General features: G+C 33.7%; 1 protein-coding gene across 1 annotated transcript; it reads left to right on the top strand.

Annotated features, from left to right (window-relative positions):
• The first annotated feature begins 4,734 nt into the window (after positions 1–4,734).
• On the top strand, positions 4,735–8,346 carry LOC125838971 (la-related protein 6C-like). The gene is made up of 10 exons (XM_049517976.1): positions 4,735–5,224; positions 6,387–6,468; positions 6,578–6,675; positions 6,752–6,823; positions 6,914–6,993; positions 7,092–7,167; positions 7,274–7,321; positions 7,419–7,487; positions 7,625–7,756; positions 7,832–8,346. The coding sequence occupies exons 1-10, from the start codon at positions 4,898–4,900 to the stop codon at positions 8,084–8,086; spliced, it is 1,239 nt and encodes a 412-aa protein (XP_049373933.1). The 5' UTR covers positions 4,735–4,897; the 3' UTR covers positions 8,087–8,346.
• The last annotated feature ends 3,644 nt before the right edge of the window (positions 8,347–11,990 follow it).

An 11,990-nucleotide genomic window follows, 5' to 3' on the forward strand; every position in this document is an offset into this window, starting at 1 on the left:
TTCATTTTTTCCGGGAAAAATTCCGACCTCCGGAGGTCGGAAATTACCGACCTCCATTTGAGGTCGGAAATTTTTAGGTCGGTATTCACTGTTTTTTTAGTAGTGAGAAGTTCGTAGGTCAAGAGCCAAGGTAAGGAGTTCCAGTAACTCAACCCACGCCTCACCAGCATGGGCCGTTGGTCCAACCACGGTCCGTCATAAGGGTCGCGGATGGGCATCTGAAAACTACCTTTTGGCGGTTAAGGCTAGGGGTAGTTTAGGTAATTCCTATTTTAGTTAGTATTAAGTGAAGTCGTTTTGTATAGTTTTAACTCACCTATATAAGCCTTTTTTGAAAGTCAAGAGGGGGGGTGAATTAAAATTCTCTTCAGTCAACTTCCTGCTCTGGTCAGTCGACTCATCTGCACATTAGTAAAACAGATATACAGAGATAGTACTAAAAGCAGTACGTAAATGACACAGAGAGTTTATACTGGTTCAGAACACCAATGTGGTGCCTATTTCCAGTCCCCTTGGGTTACAAGGTTTTCCTTAAGAGCTTGTTGAGAACTTGGGTGTTACGGAATGTTACAATTAAGAGCCCCGTTTGATATGCAAATTAGATCTTCTTCTTCAACACAACCTCTACTTGTATAACCTACACTCAGATCTTTCTTTCTCTTTTCTTTTCAATTGTTCACTCAAGTGTGTACAAAGTTTTATGAAAGATAAAAGAAGATTACAATATAAGTTCAAGTGAAGTGCGCACTTCATAACTATGGCTAAGAGAGGTTTATATAGCTTTGGAGGACTTTGCTCTTTTACGAAAACCCAAGGGAATTTGAATCAAGGATCTATGATTGAGTCCTTGATTTTATTCTGATTGATTTGTTGAGTCATGTCCATATCAGATATATGCATAAGCAAATCAATTTCTTCCTTTGTATGATGATATTTTTGTGGTCTTGAATCTTGGTTGATCTTGTTATCTTGAATGCACCCCTTGATTTCGATTTCTTCTTTTGTAGTTTTGGATGTTGGTTGATCTTTGCTATCTTGATTGTATCCCTTGACTGATGGAGTTTTGTATCTTCTGTTGATTTCCTTCATCCTAGGCAGATGCTAGAATTAATGCTTGGTCTTGGATATTTCTTGATTGATATGTTCCTTGAATGCTGGAATCTTGATTTATTTGTTTTCATTTTGTGTCTCGTACAACACATGGCTTTCCCTCTTGATGTAGTGTGTTTTGACTTCTTTCCTTTTTTATTTATATGCCTTGATTGATGATTTTGGCTATCTTGAATATATTCAGCATCCCTTGATTGATAAACATATTCTCTCCTTCTTTAGGTGCTATATTCTTGGCTCATCTTTGTCCTTCTTTGCCTGCAACAAGTCACAAGTCAGTTAAGTGTTTCATTATTAAAATTATATGATTCTATGAGGCTAACATTTTTAAGTCATTAACCAACTCTTTCACCTCATAAATCCCAAAACCCAAATCAATAACCAACTTTCCCCAAATATTATCTCTCTAGAACTCCAAGGAAGAAGAAGAAGAAGAAAGTGAAAGCTAGAGATGAAGAATCAAGCTTTTCTCCTCAAATTCGTGGGAATTCTTCAATAAGGTATGGTAGCTCTTCATCTATGGGCAGCCTTCACCCATGGATTCCTTTCAAATTCGTTTTTAAAGGTTGAATTATGTTTGTTTATGGATATATTGATGATTTTACATGATTTTAAGTTGAATTCCTCAAGAATCCATGAATTACCCTATTTTCTCAAATTGGATCTTTAAGTGTGGGTATTGATTGATGCTAGTAGAATGTTATAGAATTATGAATGTAATGAATTGATTACTTGAATTATGTTATTATCCATGTCTAATGTAGAAATTCTAGATGTGTTGATGAATCATGATCCATGGTCCTTGAAGGGCAATTTATGAGAATTATGCATGATTATGAGATTTATGTATATGCTTTATGAACACTTTGAGAGTAATGTGATAATGACTATGATGTAATTGTGGTGTTGTTGAAAGGCTATTCTCACATATACACACTTATGAATGAAGTATAAATGAAGTTTCTATGATTATGATAATGATGATGTATTGATTGAAAGGCTATTCTCAATTATACACTTGTGAATGAATATGACATGTTGTGAAAGGTTTTCTCACAATATGGGGATTCTTAGGTTGAAAGGCATTCTCACATATTGAATCTATGAGCTATCTTATGAAATGGTATGGTATGGAGATGGATGCCCATACGTGAGTTGAGGCGTGGTATCTAGTAGCAATCTCCATATCTCATTTCTTCCATAATAATGAACTAAAGTAATGAAATGTTAAGTACTTTGTGGGGAATAATGCTAAGCACCGAGTGGATATTGATTGAGATAGAAACTCATACGTGAGTTGAGGCGGGGTATCTAGTATCAATCTCCTTATCCCATAAATTATGTGCCCTCATAGGTTGTTAGCTAATGGATCCGCCTAAGCTAAATGTTACCGGTTCTACCTTAGGCAAGTAGACTAACCCTTTTCGGCGTGGGTAACACTGGATTTCATGATTTGCTCACATGGTCTATGTCGGTTAAGGCTTACCCCCACAATGAATGATTATGAACCACTTAGTGTGGGTGGGGGTATGGAACTTCATTCATGCATTGCACAAGTAGGCTTTGAGAGTAGTTATGGTGTGTTCCATTTATGTTATGATGGTTCTTGAAATGAAGTATGCTTAATGTGGATTGTTGCTATGAGTTGTTTTCCTTGATATGACTTATTAAAGATGAATTTTTCCTTGTGTACGAGTATTAACAAAGGATGAGATCAAAGAATGGTAAGTATGATTATGGTGGCCTAAAAGTGGTACTTAGTATAGATGGGATTATGGGATCTTATTTATGCATTGCACAGGTATAACTTAGGGTTACTTATGAGATGGTTATATTATGCTATGATGATCTATATGTTATTGAATATGCTTATGACTTATGCATTCACACTAAAGTTCATGATGATTTCCAAACTTGGTTAAGTGCATGCTTTTCAACTAAAATGTCTTTTTTAGCACGTTTTCAAGGTTTTTATGCATGGCTATCATACTTGGTGCATTTTTGTACTAATTCATATTTTCCTACATTTTTCTACAAGTGTAGGGTCCGGTTCTTAAGGCGATTTTTTTTTGTTCAAGCTTGTAGCGCGTCCTCATGATTCGAGGACGTATGAGTCATTTGTAGTTCCTTTCTAGTTATTTCCTTTTCGAACTATATTGTAAGGGATGTGTCCCTATTTGATTCAAATATTGTAATAGATGGCTAATTGAGACAAGTCTAGACTTCCGCTTGCTTTTATAAAAGACTTCGATTGTATGGATAAAGTTTTAAAATTTCTGCATCATTTCTTTTATCTTATGTTATGATATGCTAGGGGATTGTATGAGACCTTTCGGGGTTGAGTACGCCTTGTCACATCTAGGGGGTACACCTGGATCGTGATATTTATCCTAGGCAACAACGCAATAACAAAAAGATGCATGTGAGAAAAAATAGTTGGGATGGTAAGATGACTTAAGAGTTTGTTCCAAGGCACCTACCGACTCGATTGGTAAAGCAGAATCATATGAAAGTATCAACAGCTTTAATAAGATCCAATAAGTCTAATGAAAATTGATGAACTATCAAGTATTGTTAGACAAATTTGAAGAGGAAGACAAGAGGAAAATACTCTAGGTTACTTTAGAAGGACAATCTATCTTTTTTAGTTCATACTTTTGTGAAACGGAGTTTGAGTTTCATTACTCAAATTTCATGATGGCTTTTATACTTTTCCACTACTTAAGGATTCACATTTGTAATATCATCATAGAGTGTAATATAAACTATGTGATGATCATAAAATACTTAGTTCTCTCAAGCTCTTATTTTATTCATGTGGGTTAATTAGTAGAGGTTTCTTACCTCATTAGAATTGGTAATGTAAGGTCTAGCCCCTCTTACTTGTACATATCTCTGTTGAGGTTTTTTTTGAATTATATTATTAATAATAAAAAAAATTATTATTGTTAATTAATAGTTAAAGATTAAAGTATCACTATCCCTAAAAAAAATTAAAATATTTTTTTAAAAAATAAATCATTTTTCTTACCCACTCCATACTGCCCCCCCCCCCCCCCAAAAAAAATTGTGTAACAGTTTTAAAAAAAAGAAAGAACGGAGGGAGTATTTGAGAACTTCTATAAAAAAGTAATATTTCCTTCATTCCTTTTAAGTTGTCACATTTTCCTTTTTGATAGTTAAAACGAATAAATTATGACTAACATTTTAAGATGTATTTTGTTTTATCATATTAATATGAAAAAATCATAACTTATAATACTTTTCATAAAAAAATTAAATATCTAATTATATATTTTAAAATATAAAATTAATGTAATCTAATTTAGATTTGAAAACTAGTCAAATTGACTTTCAAAATACCCAACGGAACAACTAAAAAGGAACGGAGGAAAGTATTTCACATTCAAATTCATGGTCAAACTTATACATACATGTGTCTTGTAAAGAGTAGTCTGGTCAAAATTCAAAGGTAGGTGACTAGTTTTGGTACACACAATACATTAAACCATCCATTTACAAATTCAGTTACTAATCTTAAGGAGTGACTCAAGCAACTTCTTTCTCTCTACCATTAAACAAAATCAGTGGAGAAGAGATAGAGAAAGAACCACCAAAAAAACACAAGTTATGAAATGATAACAAATGTGGTGCATGTTCAAGAGCATTGACTCTAATTAAGGGGAACAAAAAAAAAACACAAAAACAATAGAGGCAGAATACTAGAGGAGTTGAATTGATCATCCACCCCATTTTGTTAATTAGTTTCTATATAATAATAATAAAAATGGCACAAATGCAACCTGAGAAAGTTGCTTCTAGTGTCCAAGAATCAACACAAGATCAATTTGTTGATCATAATGGTGTAGGTTCTTTTAAGTTTAATGTTCAAGCCCCTGCCTTTGTGCCAAGAAAATCACATGCCACCACAATACCTATTTCAGGAGGATATTTATACCCATGCAATTTTCAATATGTTAGTACTAATAATAATAGTAAAATTTATGGGGGTGATCAAGATGCTACCTCCTTACTTCAAGAACCAACTTTTGTTTCATCATTATCTCAAAAGGATAAGCTTCCTGAAGACCTTAGGCTAAAAGTCATCAAACAGGTTATTCTTTTTCTCTTTTTATCTTTTCTTTATTTATTTATGAATATAAGTGGTGTTTGATCATTTTTTTTCAAGTATCTGCTATTTTTCACCATTAGCATAAAAGTATCAAATATATATAATTTTTTATCTACTAAGATTTAGGCAGATGGAAATGAATCTCCTCTTGGGATTTGAACATCAGAACATGGTCTCCTAGGATTTTCACTTGTTTCATTGACATGTTGGTGTGTATGGTATGGTATGGAGGAAAACATTTTCTTGAAAATGTATTTATTTTTTCATGTTTGGTTCAATAGAATTTTTGAAAAATATTTTTATCTAGGAAAATAAGTTGTTTAAAAATGAGGAAAATGATTTTCCTTAATGGAAGTAGAGAAAACGAGTTTATAATGACATTTATTGTATTTGCCCACCCACCCAAGGCCCCCAATCCCTACACCTTGACCATTCCATCCTGCCACCCTCGAGGCCCCACACCCTACCCCTATAATTTTGTGATATATTATATATAAATGCTATTGAGATGATATGTTTTTACTTACCGACCAAACACTGAAATATAAGTAAGAAACCTACTTATTATTCAAGAAAAGATTTTTTAGGAAAACATTTTCCGTGGAAAATATTCTCCTTCATACTAAGTAACAACATTGGGTGCCCTTTTCTCTTTGCTTTTTTTGAGTTTATTGACCTTGATCTTGTTTACTTTCTTTTTGATAGAATTTGGATCAAAATTGGTGTAGTTTCTTAATTTATATCCCAATTTACATCCTAATTGAACATGTTTGATTCAAATGAACTCTTTAACAAAATAAGAAAGTAAGTTTACAATCACAAAGATAACATTTTTAGCTAGCTTTTGTCGTGAAGAGAAACATGTAGCTTAAAAGAAGTATGAAAACACATGTAATGCAACTGCAGACTTTGTTCTGTTACATGACTATTCAACAAACAGATTGCTACATGAATAGTCTGAGTCTGTTTCTGCTCGAAACATGTAGCTTAAAAGAAGTATGAAAACACGTGTAATGCAACTGCAGACTTTGTTCTGTTACATGACTATTCAACAAACAGATTGCTACATGAATAGTCTGAGTCTGTTTCTGCTCTTATTTTTGAGTTTTTGTATCTAAAAGCTGATAGTTTATATGTTTGATAGGTTGAATACCAACTTAGTGACATGAGCTTGCTCGCGAATGAGAGCTTGTTGAAACAAATGAACAAGGACCCTGAAGCCTTTGGTGAGTACGCTATTGATATATCGTTAAACAAAATGTCTGCATTTTTCTATGCATTAGTTTCTCACTTCCTTTTAAAATGTATGTTCTACCACTACTACTACTATTGCAGTTCCTATTTCTTCTGTTTCGGCTACAAAGAAAATCAAGTCCCTCATCACCAACAACCAATTAACACTTTCTCATGCCCTCTTGTCCTCTACAAAATTGGTAACTTTTGGATTTTTAGTTGCAGTGTTTTAACTTCCTTTATTAGATAACAACTAATATGTTCTGCATTCGAAAGATTGTAAGCGATGATGGCAAGAGAGTCAAACGAAAAATCCCATTCACTGACAAGGATAAAGAGGAATTGATGGTACACTTACATTTCTCATATATCGATTGTCTATGGTTTTGATTAAATTTCATAGTACTAATATTACTCCTCTCGATTCCATTTCTTCAGTTACGCACTGTGGTTGCTGAGAATCTACCCGATGACCACTCTCATCACAATATCGAGAAAATATTTAATGTGGCTGGAAGGTGATGATTATATTCTTGTATCTCGTCCACAAATTTTATCTTTTCTATATGTATGTGTTGTCGAACTAACACATCTTGGTGTTCTGTTCCCATTTTAGTGTCAAAACCATCCGAGTATGCCATCCTCAAGATCCTAACACACGAACACGAGGAGACTTGGGCATCAGCAGTAAGGTATTAAGTACTAAGTAACAGAATTGTTTTGTTTCTCAACAAAAAAAAACATACACTTTCCCTTTAGATAGGTATCTAATTCCTTCTGTTTTATTGTCTTATCAAGCTTCATGCACTGATAGAGTTCGAGCATCCAGAAGCCGCTGAGAAAGCAGTATGAATTTATTTTTGTGCTTCCTTTGAAGTTATTTTTGTAGACCTCATTTTGCTTCAACTTTGGATCATCTAAAACTGTTATTTGCCTTAAACAGGCGGAGAAGCTAAATGATGAGAGGAACTGGAGAAAGGGCCTTCGAGTGAGGTTGTTGCTCAGACGTTCAGTAAGTTTAATCATTGCATTTTTGCTATTGTTTTTTCATTTACAACAACTAATTTGATCTGAATACGTTTGATTCATTCAGAACTTGTAGACAATCTAAAATCATTAAAATGAACCTGTTTGTTGCTATTGTTGCAGCCAAAGTCCGTTCTAAAGAGCAGAAAGTCGGCATTTGAGGGCTGCTTAGATGATGAAGATTGGTTGAGTTCTGAATTAGCAGATGATTCACATCATGTTTCTAATCAATCAGAAGTAGTGGATCATACAAATGTAAGTATATATGGTACTCATGATCACTATAGGAAATACAATGTTATGATTCAAATTTCTCTCGATTCATCTTAGGTTGAAGAGACATTAGCGGCTGCAACAACAAAGAAAACATGGGGTAAAGGGCGTGGTAAAAGTACACGACAAAGAAACCAAATGTACAGCGGACGTGGACTGCTTTCCTCATCACCACAAAGCAGCAACACATACGAAGCACCGGTGAAACAAGCTACAAAAGGACCTAGAATGCCAGATGGAACCAGAGGTTTCACTATGGGAAGAGGGAAGCCCCTGGGTATTAATATTCAAACTGGAGTACATGTTGTATAAATGGAAGATGATCAATTTTGCCCCGGTTTCACTTGGTAGTCCATGGAAGCCTCAAGTCAAATTCTTTTTGTTGTTAAATATATATATATTCATGTCAATTTTTTCTAGAACTAATTAAGATCCAAAAATACTGTATAGGTAAGTAACTAAGGCTATATGGCTTCCTTGAGACTACCAATTTTGTTTTGTACATTTCTCTTTTTGTGAAAATTATCATATCATGGGGAATAATATGACTGAGTTTAAGATTCTGCCTCTCATTCAGTCTTCGGTAGTGTGCATTATTAGTTTTTATATGTTCCTCATGAATTCCATTCTTGAATAATGTGGAGGTTAAAAGGAAGCAATAATTTTGAACAATCTTTTGTTTGAACTTTGAAACATGAAGGCTTTTGTTACATCAAAATGTCCTCAAAAGTGCTTCACAGTGAACTTAAGTTCTCTATGCCCATCCCCATGTGTGTATTGCTCGTAATGATGGTTGAGTATATACTAAGAATTAATGGGAAATGAAGGGAAGATAGAAAGAGGAATTTGTATGGTTCTCTTTTGTTTTAATAAGAAAAAATATTTTTCTCTCATTGGTGGTGGAAAGAAAAGTTAAAGTGTTTAAATAGAGAAATACTTCTACTAGTTGTTAAAAAGGGTTGGAAAGAGGGACCCGTCGTGTCGTTATCGTTGTCGTCGCTCAGCTTCGGCTTTGTTTTAATTATTTATTTAATTAATTAGATTAAATGGCCAAAACGTTTCTAATTGTTTAAATAATTAACCGAAACGACTAAACCCAACTCGGATCCGCGCGACCTGTGTTTTACATCTTTCCCGTTTTATTTGAATTTTCCACCGTTGAAAATGACTGTTTTGAAAGGTTGTAATTTTCAGGAACAAAATACCACTGATTCCTCAGACTTTTCACTTATGAAATTTATGAACTTCTTCTTCTGCAAAATTCAATATTTGTGTACTATATTGTCGTTGAGTGGCTCGCTGAAACCATCGTTTTGGGTATCAATACACTAGTGAATAGAATTGTTCTATCAGTGGATCTATTCCAATTCAAACCTCAGATACTAGAGGGAAATAATTTCCTTAAGGGGACACTGTGCATTCAGTGAACTCAATTTTCTTTCCTTCCTGTTTCATACAATTGATACAGATTCTGATATGGTAATGCTATTAGTTTTTGTTCTTGACTACATGATTCAAACTTTGCAAAGTTTTGTTGTCACTAGTATTGTTTCTAATATAGATTGAAAAACAATCTTAAGGAAATTACTGTTTTATTTGTTAATTTGTATTTGTGGGTGGAGACAAAAACCTTCATGGTTTTCTACTCCAATTAAGTTTGCAATTTAATTTATTACTTACAGAATCAGTTATATCGATTTTTGTTTATCAAAAATGGAAATTGATAGTGCTACGATTTCTGTGGTCGTTGATGCACCAACCAGAACTATTGTGCCACCAACAGAGAAATCGGGAAAATTCTCTGTTGTGAATTTCAAAGGATGGCAGCAATGAGTATTTTTCTGGCTTACCACTCTTGGTTTGCAGAAATAAACTCCAGCGCCTGCTGCTGATATGTCAAATAGAGAAAAGAATCATGATTATTGAAACATGGAAATAGGCAGACTTATTATGTAAGGGCTACATTTTAAGTGCTTTAGAGGATGACTTAAATAATGTTTTCAACACAATGACAACTTCGCAAGAATTGTGGAATGCACTTGAGAAAAATATAAGACAGAAGATGCATGCTTGAAGAAGTTTGTGGTCGCAAAATTTTTAGACTATAAGATGACAGATAGCAAAACTGTTGAACCACATGTACAAGAGCTTCAACTTATTTTCCATGATCTTATTGTTGAGGACATGGTAGTTAATGAAGCTTTTCAAGTGGTTGCAATGATTGAGAAGTTACCGCCTTTATGGAATGACTTCAAGAATTATTTAAAGCACAAACGCAAGGAAATGAAGCTTGAAGATCTTGTGATTCGGCTCAAGATTGAGGAAGATAACAAGACCGTCGAAAATAAGTCTCGTGGGAGCTCGACAATCATGGGAGTTAATATTGTTGAAGAGACTCCTACCAAAGGCAAGAAAACAAAGAAGTCCAACGGACAGAAGTCAGAGCAGGCCAAGAAGAAATTCAAAATACTTTTAACAAGATTCAATATATAGGATTAATGTGGAACAACAAGCATGAACAATAATTCAAGGAGTTCAATTCATAAAGTATCAAAATCTCATAAGGTAAGAATTTCATAAAACTGAGGGCAGAACCCTATATTCAACTTACTACTAACTAAGTTTAGATGTAGGGCGTGAAGACGAACTAGTCCAAAACTATGAATAACCTTACATACTTGCAAGAACAAAGTTCTTGACGAAACTAGAAGAACGCTTGAAAATGCTAATTTTCTCCTCTTGGATCCTTGCTCTATGACTTGGAAACGTTGATGAGAGTAATATGGTCGATTAATATTGTTTAGAACCTTATTTTGGTGTTAAAACGTTGGGGTTTAGGCTTAGAAAATGTGAGAAGATATTGAACTACCCCTCTTAAAAAGCTATCGAAAACCTTCCACGAGGTCATCTACAGTTCGTGGTTTGATCTATAGACCATAGATCCCATTAGTGGAATTTATATTGAATTTTAAGGCTAAAAATTTTATTTTACGGGTCTAATCTACGACCCGTAGAAGTTTCTACAGACTATAGATCCAATCTGTAGAAGTTATACTAAATTTTCAAGCTCAAAAGTTAATTCTATGGGTCCAATCTACAACTCATAGAAGTTCCTACGGCCCGTAGAACGGATCTGTATGAATTGGACCCCAAAATTTGTCTCTCTGAACTTTTCCTACGACTTGACAATACATGTAGAAATTTCTCCGGCTCGTAGAAGCAATTCATAGGAATTGACTTCAGGAAAATCTAATGTGACAATCTCTAGTAAAATGACCATAACTCTAATTACTCTAAACTCCAAAATGAGGCAAACTTGGCAGCGTTAGAAAAGAGGAATCATAGATCTTCAATTTGATAATTCATGGGTTACCTCATTCATTTTGTGTTGAGAGATATGATCATTTGAAGTTGACCTAAGTAGAATTTTATATCAGAACTTAATTGGTAAGGAAACTTTCAACTCAACTTTGTGTGCTAGGGGATTCTTGTGACCTAAATTCATATCCAAATTCATTCCCACACTAAAGAATTGACTTTTACACATATGAGCAATTTAAGAATCACCTGATGTAAATAAAGAATGGTTTGGACCTTAACTTAAAAAATTTTGAGGGTGTTACAAGTGTTTTCACTGAAACATTGTTTCTTCCTCATTGATATCATCAGAGTGTATATATACTTTGATGATATCAAGTTGTAAACTTGCATTAGTAAGTATGAAAGTAAGGGGTAGCCGCTTGTAAATAATTTTTCTTTTTGGGTACACGTGTTTTTCTCCCATAAAAATATCCTCAATTAATAGTTTGGTAAAAAATGCCTACATTGTTACTTAGAGCCTGTTTGGCATTGCTGTTGAGAGGCAAGAAGTGCTTTTTCTTGAGAAAAAAACACTTATTTTGAGAAATTAAGTGTTTGATAAATTCTTAAAATTGCTTTTAAATGAAAGCGGAATCAATTTTTCTGCTTATGGGAAGAAGCTAAAAATTTCTGCTTTTTAAAAAAAGTAAAAGCAGAAGCAGAAAAATAATTTTTTTAGGACTAAAATATTCCTTACATATATACATATTTATCAATATATCCCTTATTAATTAATCAACATATCTCATAAGTTTGGTTGATTTTTATTCAAGAATTTTATTTTTTATTTTTATATAATAAATTTTTTATTTTATTTATGTTTTATATTATTATTTATATATTATATTGTATTTAT

This window comes from Solanum verrucosum, unplaced genomic scaffold, assembly GCF_900185275.1.
Source record: "Solanum verrucosum unplaced genomic scaffold, falcon-dt-bn FXZP01000163.1, whole genome shotgun sequence".
Lineage (NCBI taxonomy): Eukaryota > Viridiplantae > Streptophyta > Magnoliopsida > Solanales > Solanaceae > Solanum > Solanum verrucosum.

What these genes read in the sequence shown, in the direction of transcription:
- LOC125838971 (XM_049517976.1), top strand. Translation starts at nt 4,898, where the DNA reads ATGGCACAAATGCAACCTGAGAAAGTTGCTTCTAGTGTCCAAGAATCA. An exon ending in AGGATAAAGAGGAATTGATG is followed by an intron (nt 6,824 to 6,913) that starts GTACACTTACAT and finishes CCATTTCTTCAG; the next exon opens with TTACGCACTGTGGTTGCTGA. An exon ending in GGTTGTTGCTCAGACGTTCA is followed by an intron (nt 7,488 to 7,624) that starts GTAAGTTTAATC and finishes CTATTGTTGCAG; the next exon opens with CCAAAGTCCGTTCTAAAGAG.